Genomic DNA, 12856 nt, shown 5'->3' on the forward strand with positions numbered 1-12856 from the left:
TTTTTTTAAACCAAATGCCTTTCTTTCCACTCAAATGAATTTTTTTTCGAGCAATGTGAAACTTTTTTGAAACAAATGAAACTTTTTTCAAATCAAATGATTTTTTTTTTCAAATGAAATAAAACTTTTTTCAAATCAGATGAAATTTTTTCGAATCATATGAAACTTTTTTCAAATCAAGTGAAACTTTTTTGGATCGAATGAAACTATTTTGAATCAAATAAAGCTCTTCTGAAGTCAAGTGAAACTTTTAATAAATTTTAAGCCAAGTGAAACTTTTTGCAAATCAAATGAAATTTTTTTCTAGACAAGTAAAATTTTTTCCATATCAAATACATTTTTTTTTAAATAAAAGTGATCTTTTTTATATCAAGTTCATATTCAAATCAAAAGAAACTTTTTTAAGTCAAATGAAACTTTTTGACTAAAATAAACTTTTTTCAAATCAAACTTGAAAAAAGTTAAGTAATGTGAAACTTTAAACAAATAATTTTTTTTTCAAAGGAAACTTTTTCAAATCAAATGAAATTGTTTTGAATGAAATGAAACTTTTTTGAATGAAATGAAACTTTTTTCATATCAAATGAATCTTTATTTAAATGAAATAGGACTTTTTCAAGTGAAATCGAATTTTTTTGAATCAAATGAAACTTGTTTGAATCAAATAAAATTTTTTTTTTGAGTCAAGTATAGCCTTTCTTAAGCAAAATGAAATGTTTTCCAATCAAATGAAATTCTTTTCAAGTCAAGAGAAACTTTTTGCAAATAAAATGAAGTTCTTTCAAATCTAATGAGACTTGCTCAAATCAAATGAAACTTTTTTCAAGTCAAGTGAAGCTTTAAACAAGTGATACTTTTTTGAAAGGAAACTTTGAATGAAACGAAAGTTTTTCAAATCAAATGAAACTTTTTTCAAATCAAATGAAACTTCTTTCCAGTCAAATAAAACTTTTTGAATCAAATGGAATTATTTTTTTCAAGTCAAATGAACTTTTTTCAAACCAAATCAAACAAAGCTTTTTCAAGTCAAGGGACACTTTTTGAAACCAACTGAAGTTTTTAAAATCAGATGAAACTTTTTTCAATGAATTGAAGACCAATAGCTCCGCTCTACTTTTTCAAACGATCAGCCGTATTATTAAACCTCTTTCTCCTATGCAGTACCCACTTCCCTAATGATGGACTCGGACATTGCACCACAAATTACATGTTAATACATGTGTAGTGTTTCTAGATCGGTCTAACTTTCTTAAGCGTGGTTTTGTAGTTGGAGAGAAAAAAAAATGGAAAGAAGAATTGGAGGGATAACAAAAGGACCAAAAAAAAGAGAGAAGAAAAGACTAAAGAAGAACGAGAATGGAAGTAAGAGCAAAGTGAGAGAGCAGTAAGTATACAAATAATAGTCAGATGTAGACTAGGAATATGGTAGAAAAAGACTATGGTTAAAGTTTAGAATAAGAGTAAAATTGAGAGTACTTATAAGAGTAAAAATATGTTTAGGAGTAAGAGTAAGAGTAGAAAAGATTAATAGTAAAAGTGAGAGCCAGAGCCAGAATAAGAGTGATAATAAGAGTAAGGGTGAAAATAAGAGCAATAGTTAGAATAAGATAAATAGTAAGAATAAGTGTAAGAGAAAGAGACAAAGTAAAAGTAATAGAAATATAAATAATACGGATTAAGGTAGCAGTAAATGGTGACCTCCATGGTGTGGTGGTAACGTGCTCCGTCTACCACACTGACGATACTGGGTTCACGTCCTGGGCAAAGCAACATTAAAGTTTTAGAAACAAGTTTTCTTAATTAGAAGAAAGTTTTTCTAGGCGGGGTCGCCCCTAGGCAGTAGTTTGGCAACCACTCCGAATGTATTTCTGCCATGAAAAGGTTCTCAGTGAAAATTCATTTCCTTGAAGCTGCCGTTTGGAGTCGATAAAACATGAAGGTCCCGTCCACGCAACTTGGAAGAGAAGCTAACCCTAAAACTCCTCGGAGGTCAATGGCGCCAAGTATCTATTTTTTTTAAGAGTAGGACACCCACATATCGCAAGCTCAAACATTGACGGTGATCGGTGAATAAAATGCTTCCCTCTCGATATTATAGTGAAGTATGAAAAATAATTTAAGAAGTCCTTTCCCTTAAAGTTTAAGGAACTTTTATCACTCCACTGACGGAGACATGTTTGCAACGTATCAGCACAAATAGTGTTCGCTGAAAACGCCCAATGCCAGTGACTGCGAAACTCTCACTGTGTTAGTGGTTGAATTCCATGGAAAAGGCTCGACAGATTCTCATGAAATTTAGGAGCATATTGATTAGGTCGCGAATCGGATATTATCTGTTTTCCATACACCAAAATAATAAGGATTTCCCATTCCCTAATTTTTTTAGAAACAATTTTTTTTTTAGGTCGAAACAGCTTTCAAAAATACATGCAACCCTTATAGAGGGTGGGAGTAAGAAGGTGAGTTGGAGAGAGACTGGGAACGGAACCGGAATTGGGACTGTCACTGGGACTAGAAAAAAGGGATGGAGAAGAATAAAAAGAACTAGAGATTAAAAACGAGAGAAGGTGGAAAAGACTAAGAAAGAGAAGGAGTTAGACGAAAATAGAGAGATAAGTATAGATGAAGCTTGGGAGAGAGGAGAGGAAGCTAGAGAGAAAACAAGGGATAGGAAAAGCGGAGAGATAGAAAGAGACAAAGAGAGAGGAGTGAATGAAAGGATAAAGAAAAGCGGTAGAGAGGGAAAGAGAGTTAGAGCTAAAAACTTATTAAAAGTTGTGCAGCTAGATAAAAGCAGAACAGGGTCTGCCGGATGCTGGTATTTTTTGTAAGTTTTGATAAGTTGTTTGACTGTGGCTACACTAGTTACAGTATTAAACTGTAATTTATTCTGAAAATATGTTTCCTCATTTTCTTACATAGATTTTACGGTCTTACATAATCAATATTATGAAAAGGAACATTGGACCTCCCCCCGGAAAACATTTTCGGGATCCGTCCCTACCACAGCAAAATTATTTTGTGATCGTTTTACACCTATATTTTGGTTTTCAATTACAAACGGTTGAAGATAACCCGCCACGCTAGACAAAGAGTCTGCTATTTATTAAGTTGAAATCAAAGTGCTATTCATACCAAAAAGCCAACTCCAATTCGCGCCGTTCTCATCCACCCTACTCATGCAAATGCTCCAACAATCAAGCGTTCATACCCTAGTTAAAATTTACATTAAAAAATAAGCAGATGATCAGAAAGCCACAATTTACACCAACCTATTATTTAGTAAAGTATGTAGTAGGCTGCCCTGTGAAATAAAAATTAGTTCGCTTGCAAAAGTAGCCGAATACCGCATACATTTCTCAACCAGCTGAGGAGTACTCATCCACACTACAACACGCATACAAAGCATTGCTATGCGTCTTTGGTTGATGGCTTAGTCTGCGCACAAAAATTTTGATTATTTATTTTTATTTTTCGAAATCTTACTTAAAGAAAATGAAACCAATTAAAAGTACGCGTTTTATGGGGCGCTCCCAGATGTACAAAACTGATTTGAATTTAGCATAGCAAATTGTAAGCGGGTGGCACATGAAGCGCGGCATGCAACAAACAGTAGTTGCAACAGTAGCTGCGGCCGGCTGCTACTTTGTAACACTGTGAAAGAGATGAACGTCTTTGGTATGTTGCAAGATCGTCGCGGCTTTGAGGTATTTCACTCACTAAAGTGAATTTGCTACACCGCACACACACAGCAGAGTCTAATTGCTGTCGTGGTAGATAATGCGTTTGCGCAAACGATGAATAAATAATTTAGGCGCAAGTGGTTTATGAGAAACGAAACAAGAAAAAACAACATTTTTTTTTAAATAATCAAATGAATGATGACAAAAGATTAAAGATATAAGAAGATTAAAGAAATAAATATAATAAAATTAAATTTTTTTAGAGTTGATTTACATTAGCCCACAAAAGAAGCGCACTCAGTAAACGCATAAACGCCTCGTGAATTAGCTCAGCAGTTGAAACGCGCGCAAAAAAACTTTAAATTAACGGCTTTGTTGTAATTGTAAAGCTCAACAAAAGTTAATTAGCTCCGTTGCATCAGTTCATTTGCTTTTGTGATTACTTTTATTTTGCATAGGTTTGTATGTATGTATTTGTTGTAGCACTTAATTAGTACAAGTGTTGCTGTTGCTGCATACATTTTTTATACTCAGTTGAGCAGAGCTCACAGAGTATATTAAGTTTGATTGGATAACGGTTGGTTGTACATATATAAAGGAATCGAGATAGATATACACTTCCATATATCAAAATAATCAGGATCGAAAAAAAATTTGATTGAGCCATGTCCGTCCGTCCGTCCGTCCGTCCGTCCGTCCGTCGGTTAACACGATAACTTGAGTAAATTTTGAGCTATCTTGATGAAATTTGGTATGTAGATTCCTGGGCACTCATCTCAGATCGCTATTTAAAATGAACGATATCGGACTATAACCACGCCCACTTTTTCGATATCGAAAATTTCGAAAAACCGAAAAAATGCGATAATTCATTGCCAAAGGCAATTAAAGCGATGAAACTTGGCAGATGGGTTGACGTTATGACGCAGAATAGAAAATTAGTAAGATTTTGGACAATGGGCGTGGCACCGCCCACTTTTACAAGAAGGTAATTTAAAAGTTTTGCAAGCTGTAATTTGGCAGTCGTTGAAGATATCATGATGAAATTTGGCAGGAACGCTGCTACTATTACTATATATGTGCTAAATAAAAATTAGCAAAATTTGATGAAGAACACGCCCACTTTTTAAAAAAAAAAATTTTTTAATTCAAATTTTAACAAAAAATTTAATATCTTTACTGTATATAAGTAAATTAAGTCAAAATTCAACTCCTGTAATGATATGATGCAACAAAATACAAAAATAAAAGAAAATTTCAAAATGGGCGTGGCTCCGCCCATTTTCATTTAGTTTGTCTAGAATACTTTTAATGCCATAAGTCGAACAAAAATTTACCAATCCTTCTCAAATTTGGTAGGTACATAGATTCTATGACGGTAACTGTTCTCTGTGAAAATGGCCGAAATCGGTGGAAGCCACGCCCAGTTTTTATACACAGTCCACCGTCTGTCCTTCCGCTCGGCTGTTAACACAATAACTTGAGCAAAAACCGATATATCTTTACTAAACTTAGCCCACCTACTTATCTGAACTCACTTTATCTCGGTATAAAAAATAGCCGAAATCCGAACATAACCACGCCCACTTTATCGATATCGAAAATTACGAAAAATGAAAAAAATGCCATAATTCTATACCAAATACGAAAAAAGGGATGAAACATGGTAACTGGATTGGTTTATTGACGCAAAATATAACTTTGGAAAAAATTTTGTAAAATGGGTGTGACACCTACCATATTAAGTAGAAGAAAATGAAAAAGTTCTACAAGGCAAAATCAACAGCCCATGGAATCTTGGCAGGAATACTGTTAGTGGTATTGCATATATAAATAAATTAGCAGTACCCGACAGATGATTTTCTGGATCACCTTGTCCACATTTTGGTCGATATCGCGAGAACACCTTCACATATACATCTAAGGGCCACTCGCTTTTAAAACCCTTATTAATACCTTTAATTTGATATCCATATCGTACAAACACATTCTAGAGTCACCCCTGGCCCACCCTAATGGCGATATCTCGAAAAGGCGTCCACCTATAGACCTAATGCCCACTCCCTCTTAAAATGCTCAGTAACACCTTTCGTTTGATACCCATATCGTACAAACATTCTAGAGTCACCTCTGGCCCACCCTAATGGCGATATCTCGAAAAGGCGTCCACCTATAGACCTAATGTCCACTCCCTCTTAAAATGCTCAGTAACACCTTTCGTTTGATACCCATATCGTACAAACATTCTAGAGTCACCCCTGGCCCACCCTATTGACGATGTCTCGAAAAGGCCACCTATAGACCTAATGCCCACTCCCTCTTAAAATGCTCAGTAACACATTTCGTTTGATACCCATATCGTACAAACATTCTAGAGTCCCCCTGGCCCACCCTAATGGCGATATCTCGAAAAGGCGTCCACCTATAGACCTAATGTCCACTCCCTCTTAAAATGCTCAGTCACACCTTTCGTTTGATACCCATATCGTACAAACATTCTAGAGTCACCCTTGGTCCACCTTTATGGCGATATCTCGAAAAGGCGTCCACCTATAGACCTAATGCCCACTCCCTCTTAAAATGCTCAGTAACACCTTTCGTTTGATACCCATATCGTACAAACATTCTAGAGTCACCCTTGGTTCACCTTTATGGCGATATCTCGAAAAGGCGTCCACATATAGAACTAAGGATTACTCCATTTTAAAATACTCATTACCACCTTTCATTTGATACCCATATCGTACAAACACATTCTAGAGTCACCCCTGGCCCACCCTAATGGCGATATCTCGAAAAGGCGTCCACCTATAGACCTAATGCCCACTCCCTCTTAAAATGCTCAGTAACACCTTTCGTTTGATACCCATATCGCACAAACATTATAGAGTCACCCCTGGCCCACACTAATGGCGATATCTCGAAAAGACGTCCACCTATAGACCTAATGCCCACTCCCTCTTAAAATGCTCAGTAACACCTTTCGTTTGATACCCATATCGTACAAACACATTCTAGAGTCACCCCTGGCCCACCCTAATGACGATATCTCGAAAAGGCGTCCACTTATAGACCTAATGCCCACTCCCTCTTAAAATGCTCAGTAACACCTTTCGTTTGATACCCATATCGTACAAACATTCTAGAGTGACCCTTGGTCCACCTTTATGGCGATATATCGAAAAGGCGTCCACCTATAGAACTAAGGATTACTCCCTTTTAAGATACTCATTACCATCTTTCATTTGATACCCATATCATACAAACACATTCTAGAGTCACCCCTGGCCCACCCTAATGGCGACATTTCGAAAAGGCGTCCACCTATAGACCTATTGCCCACTCCCTCTTAAAATGCTCAGTAACACTTTTCGTTTTATACCCATATCGTACAAACATTCTAGAGTCACCCCTGGCCCACCCTAATGGCAATATCTCGAAAAGGCGTCCACCTATAGACCTAATGCCCACTCCCTCTTAAAATGCTCAGTAACACCTTTCATTTGATTCCCATATCGTACAAACACATTCTAGAGACACCCCTGGTCCACCTTTATGGCGATATCTCGAAACGGCGGCCACCTATGGACTAAGGATCACTCCTTTTCAAAATACTCATTAACAGCTTTCCTTTGATACCCATATCGTACAAACATATTCTACAGTCACCCCTGGTCCACCTTTATGGCGATTTCTCGAAAAGGCGTTCACCTATAGAACTAAAGCCCATTCCCTTTTAAAATACTCATTACCACCTTTCATTTGATACCCATATCGTACAAACACATTCTGGAGTCACCCCTGGTCCACCTTAATGGCGATATCTCGAAAGGGCGTCCACCGATAGACCTAAGGCCCACTCCCTCTTAAAATGCTCAGTAACACCTTTCATTTGATACCCATATCGTACAAACAAATTCTAGAGTCAGCCCTGGTCCACCTTTATGGCGATATTCCTAAATGGCGTCCATCCATAGAACTATGGCCTACTCTCTCTTAAAATACTCTTTAATACCTTCCATTTGATACACATGTCATACAACCACATTCCAAGGTTACCCTAGGTTCATTTTCCTACATGGTGATTTTCCTTATTTTGTCTCCATAGCTCTCAACTGAGTATGTAATGTTCGGTTACACCCGAACTTAGCCTTCCTTACTTGTTTTATAATATATTTATTCATTCTTTCACACACAACTTTTTATTAGTCTTTTGTTGCCACTATATACAAAAACTACTCAATCACAACTGACTCTAATGAATTGCTTGAGGAGATGAGTGAAAAATTAATGATTCAAATGACAATCAAGTTGGGTGGTGTTAGCTCATTTACATATGAAGTTATATTAGATCGCTGCAGGTGCTAATTACTTCAAGTACATACCCGTACATACAAATGTATGTATATTATCAGCAGTAATTGGCCCTTAACCGACTACGCGATTATAGCAATTGTATAACTGACGTCGACTGGGAGCACTAACAGAGATTAAGTGTTCCATCAGCTGTGTTTTCCAAACTCAGAAGAGAACTTTTCTCTCCAACATTCCCAGGACCAGCACGACTTCTTTCGACATAGTCCATATTCCAACCCATACATCAGCACAGATGTAACTTATATATGTTCTTATAAAGCTTGATTTTTGTTCGTCGAGAATTGACTTTACTTTTTAATTGCGTACTGAGTCTTAAGTAATAAGTCCTTTTTGTAATTAGTTTTTCACCTTTTTAATTTGTATGCACAGTCGCGGGTTTATAACCGTCAACAATGATGCAGCTGCTGCCTTCGCTAACATCTAGTCCTTAGCTTGCACCCGGCATCCAGGGGCTGAATTTTCCGATTTTTTTCCAGGCCACGGTTAGGCAGAACTTCCTGAAACTTTTTTAAGTCCGATGCTACTAATCCTAATAGTACCCCGAAAATTTCACCCTCTCATTGTTGTGACTCTCCAGCTAATTGCACTAGTTCCGAACTAGCGTAGAGCTATCGCATTACGAGACGGTAGTAGTTCTAATTCTGTCTCCTCGCAGTGCTTTCAAATACGAAGTGGCACTTACCCCCTTTGCAGATCTTTCGTAACCATTCTTAACTGCTTTACTCGTAGGTTATTCCGAAATAGTTGCTCAGAATATGTATTTCTAGCTCAAACATAAGCGCTGTTAGTACGAGTTTGGCTATCAATGTCCGGCTCTGTATCCGATGAGGATCGTTCAATCAATTTGTCCTGTGAGCATCAGTCTTACACAACGGCGCTAGGTAGAAACTTACATAAAATATTAAGAAGACTTGTTGCTCTGTAAAAGCCGTATTTTGCGGGAAGATAACCCTTTACTACTCAAAATGCAGACATGAACTATAAACGGGTGTCTTGCACTTATCCGACAAACTATGTCAGCATCGGCACCGGTCAAATCGGCTTAAGAGTTCATGCACCATTTTTGCGTTGTTGAACAGCTCGGCACATAATTTTTCGAATCTTTATTATTTATCTCTCGTGTTATTTCCATTCCCAATCATCGTAGTTGGGAGTTTAGACATATTTTTCCAACGGCAGGGATAACGGTCATCGATCCTATTACTTAGAAGTTAGGAGAAGTGCGCCGATTACCTGGTTTCTAATATTTTTCTTACGGGAATTCATTTTGAAACGTTCCTGTTTGAATTGAAATCCATTAAATCTAACACCTAGCATCTAAAGTAACTCGGACTGACGCCGTTTGGTCCTGAACCTTTTTTTAACTACGCGTATCCCCTCGCTTGTCGCGTTACTATAGTACCTTCGTAGAGTGAAGTTGGGTCGTCTCAGGATCTTTTTTCTCCGAGGTAGTGCGATATTTCTCACAGCACGAGTTATGCGTCCTAGCTCGCTAAAATTCTATAGTTTTAGCCGCTGCGATACGTAGTTAATGAGATTATGCTCCCACTGTTCGGTTACATTGTTGGATTGAAGATCATTACCAGAGAGCAGATGCAAGAGCATAGTTTACAGTCCATTATATGAGCAGCTTTGCAACGTCCGAGTTTTTGTGTGTGTCTGTGTTGGGTCTTATAGCTGCAAGCAGGCGTGTAAATACATATATTAGCTGTTATAAGCTGATGGTTCGATTTGATATTTCGTTTGCCTGTGTTGTTCACCATGAGCGGAACTATCAGCCTCCACTTTTTAGTAAGTGCTTTGAGATCGTCTTTCCTTTCGTCCCTAGGATCAGTAGCAGTACTGATACCGAAGTACACTTTAGTGTGTACTTAAACGATATAAAACAAGCTCATTTATTTCAGGTTGCTTTCCCAAAAGAAGTTACCAATCGAGCCTCTCCTTAAATACCATTGATTTTTCCTTAGTCCTCTTTTAATTGAGTTATTGATATAAGCTTTCGTTCTGAAAATGAATAGGAATGTTTTGGTTCTTCACGTGTCCTGGGCATATATCAATAATTTATATCGCTCTCATTCGATATATTTAAATTTGTTTTCATTCATCTCTTTGCCTACAGGTACTCTAAATTATAATTGATTTACTCCCTAATATGCCTCACTCTTTCAGTTTGTGTCGGTCTCCATTGGCTCTTTTATTCGAACGGTGTCATTTTATATTCACCTCTGTTTCTATCTTTTCGCCTTCATCTTTCTTTTTTCACTACTTTTCTCACTGCGTTTTACTTCCTTTATATTTAGGTCGGTTGAATGTATGTCCGCTTTTCATAAAAATCTTGCAATCGATTTTTAAATAACTTCTCATTGAGCTACAAACGTGAAAATTTACACATAGATTAGAACACCGTGACAATGCAACAAAAGGAAAAAAATCTGTTAGGTGGTGCACGGATCGAAATAATTAGATAAGAATTTGAAAATTTTCAAACCAGCTTTTAAGTAACTTCTCGATGAGGTAGAGACTTGAAATTTCAAACTTAGTTCAGAGGTCGATGACAGCCGATGACACGATACAAAAAGATTCGCTAGGGGGCGCACGGGATGAGATATTTAGTAAAATCGTACGAAGCGGAGGGAATTTCGGGATTGATTTTTATGTAAGTTCTCATTGAGCTACAACTGTATAACTTCACAGATAGGATAAGACGCCGAGAAAATTTAAGAAAATGAGAAAAAAATTCCGTTAGGTGGCACACGGATCGAAATATTTAGATAAGAATTTGGAAATTTGGTGTTTTGAGATCAATTTTAAAGTAACTTCTCATTGGGCTACAAACATGAAACCTCAGATACAGGTTAAGACACCGTGACAAAGGAACAAAAGGAGAAAAAAATTCCGTTAAGCACTTCCTTTATATTAATGGACAAAGGTAGGTAGGTGAAATGGCTGCGACCCTGGTCGCCCAAGTAGCTATTTAAATCCGTTTTGATGCCATTTATGTATTAATGGACAAAAATCAGCGACAAATTTTTCCTTATATAAAGACACATTCTTGCTAAACTTTGATTTTTAAATTTTGATGAAGAAATTGCGAAAATATTTATGAGCAGTATAAATATAAAAGTGGAGCGCAATTGATTGACTAATAATATCTCCTTTCTACCAACTTTGCAATCCAATTAATGCTCCACTTTTATATATTTACTTCTCATAAATAATTTTGCAATTTCTATGTCAAAATTTAAAAATGTAGAACATAGAGGCATCTAAGGAGCTTTCCAGAGCTACCGGTAGTCATCAGTGAATTACCAGAAAAATATTACAGATATTATAACAGATCTGTATGAAATATTTGGGCATATCGAACTTTTTTTTTTTTCATAACAGCAGTTCAGTTGGACTTATAAATTCCAAAAATTGTACTTCATTTATGATTGGCATTTCTTTGCTTAAAAACCCTTTTCAAAATCAGATTATAGGATAAAAAATAATTTAAGTTCTCAATACTCTGATAAGACATTAATCTAACATTATTTTTTTCTTTTCCATTCCAGAAAACCCATCAGCTTCCCACCACCACAGAAGCACTATAAAATCGTTTTCATTAAGGCGCCATCACCACCAGCACCAACAGCACCAGTGATTCCGGTCTTGCCACAAAACGAAGAGAAAACACTGGTCTATGTATTGGTGAAGAAACCCGAAGAACAACCGGAAATTGTTATACCAACACCAGCGCCGACACAACCCAGCAAACCCGAAGTATATTTCATACGCTACAAGACACAAAAGGAAGAGACCGGACCATATCCCAACAGTATTGCGCCTCCACCGTCGGGCGAATATGGTGCACCATCAGCACCCAACTCATCATATGGTGCGCCATCGCACTAATTGTACAGGGGAGTATTTAGAAAAAAAAAAGGAAAAGAGGAGCGAAATACGGGGGGGTTTTCTTGTATTGATTGCAGATGAAATGAAATTCATGAAGGGAAAGGTTTGTTAGAGGCAAATAGTAAAGAAAGCTTTCCAGAAATAAATTGAGTATACAAAAGTACGAAAGCTTTGTATATTAGCCTTTGAGTGGCGTTTGGAAAAGTTGTCGTGTAAAAAACGATTTACCTACTTTTGTGCGTTTTATTCACCAATTTATTTTAAGTATTTCTGTTTATTGTTAATGTACTTTTAATAATTTGCGCTACGATTTTTGTAAGTTTATACGTTTGTACATAGTTTATAATATTCAGCTCGTTTTTATTATTAATTAATTAGTTATTTTTTAAAAAGCAATTTGAAAAGCGAAACACTTTTTAACGTGTGACAACCAACAGCACCTCGAATCGCAAGTTTTACCAGCTAGTTTTTGTTATTTTTTTTTAATTTTTGAACGCAGTTTAAAGCAACTTCACAAAATGCTATTGAAAGCTTCAAAAGTTCGTGCAAACTCAAAACTACTTAACAGCTAAGTAAAGTTCAAAAGCTCGTAAAGTTCAAAAGTTCTTAAAAGCTTTAAATGCTCATAAAGTTCGTCAAAACTTTCAAAAGGTTCCAAAAGGTTCAATTCCCGTGAAATCCTCAAAAGTTCAACAGGGCTTCAAAAGTTATTAAAAGCTGCTTTGAAAGCTTTCAACATTTTCGAATGCTCTTAAAAGCTGGGAAAGCTATAAGAACATTTGAACGATCCAAAATCATTGGAAAGCTCCAAAAAGTTGTATGGCTAACATAACAAACAAGTTTTAGTTTTATATCAAAAGATTAATTTTTAAATATTTAGTTGAAGTTTGTTGTTTCTTGAA

At 36.5% G+C, this 12856-nt stretch overlaps 1 protein-coding gene across 1 annotated transcript in view; it reads left to right on the forward strand.

Moving 5' to 3' along the window:
* Nucleotides 1-12581, forward strand: part of TwdlE (TweedleE) — a 42358-nt gene extending 29777 nt beyond the window's left edge. The window contains exon 3 of the mRNA XM_067769928.1: nucleotides 11615-12581. Within this exon, the coding sequence (XP_067626029.1) occupies nucleotides 11615-11954 (340 nt within the window). The 3' untranslated portion in view covers nucleotides 11955-12581. The remainder of the gene's footprint in view (nucleotides 1-11614) is intronic.
* The last annotated feature ends 275 nt before the right edge of the window (nucleotides 12582-12856 follow it).

This window comes from Eurosta solidaginis, chromosome 2 (genome assembly GCF_040869045.1).
Source record: "Eurosta solidaginis isolate ZX-2024a chromosome 2, ASM4086904v1, whole genome shotgun sequence".
NCBI classification, from domain to species: domain Eukaryota; kingdom Metazoa; phylum Arthropoda; class Insecta; order Diptera; family Tephritidae; genus Eurosta; species Eurosta solidaginis.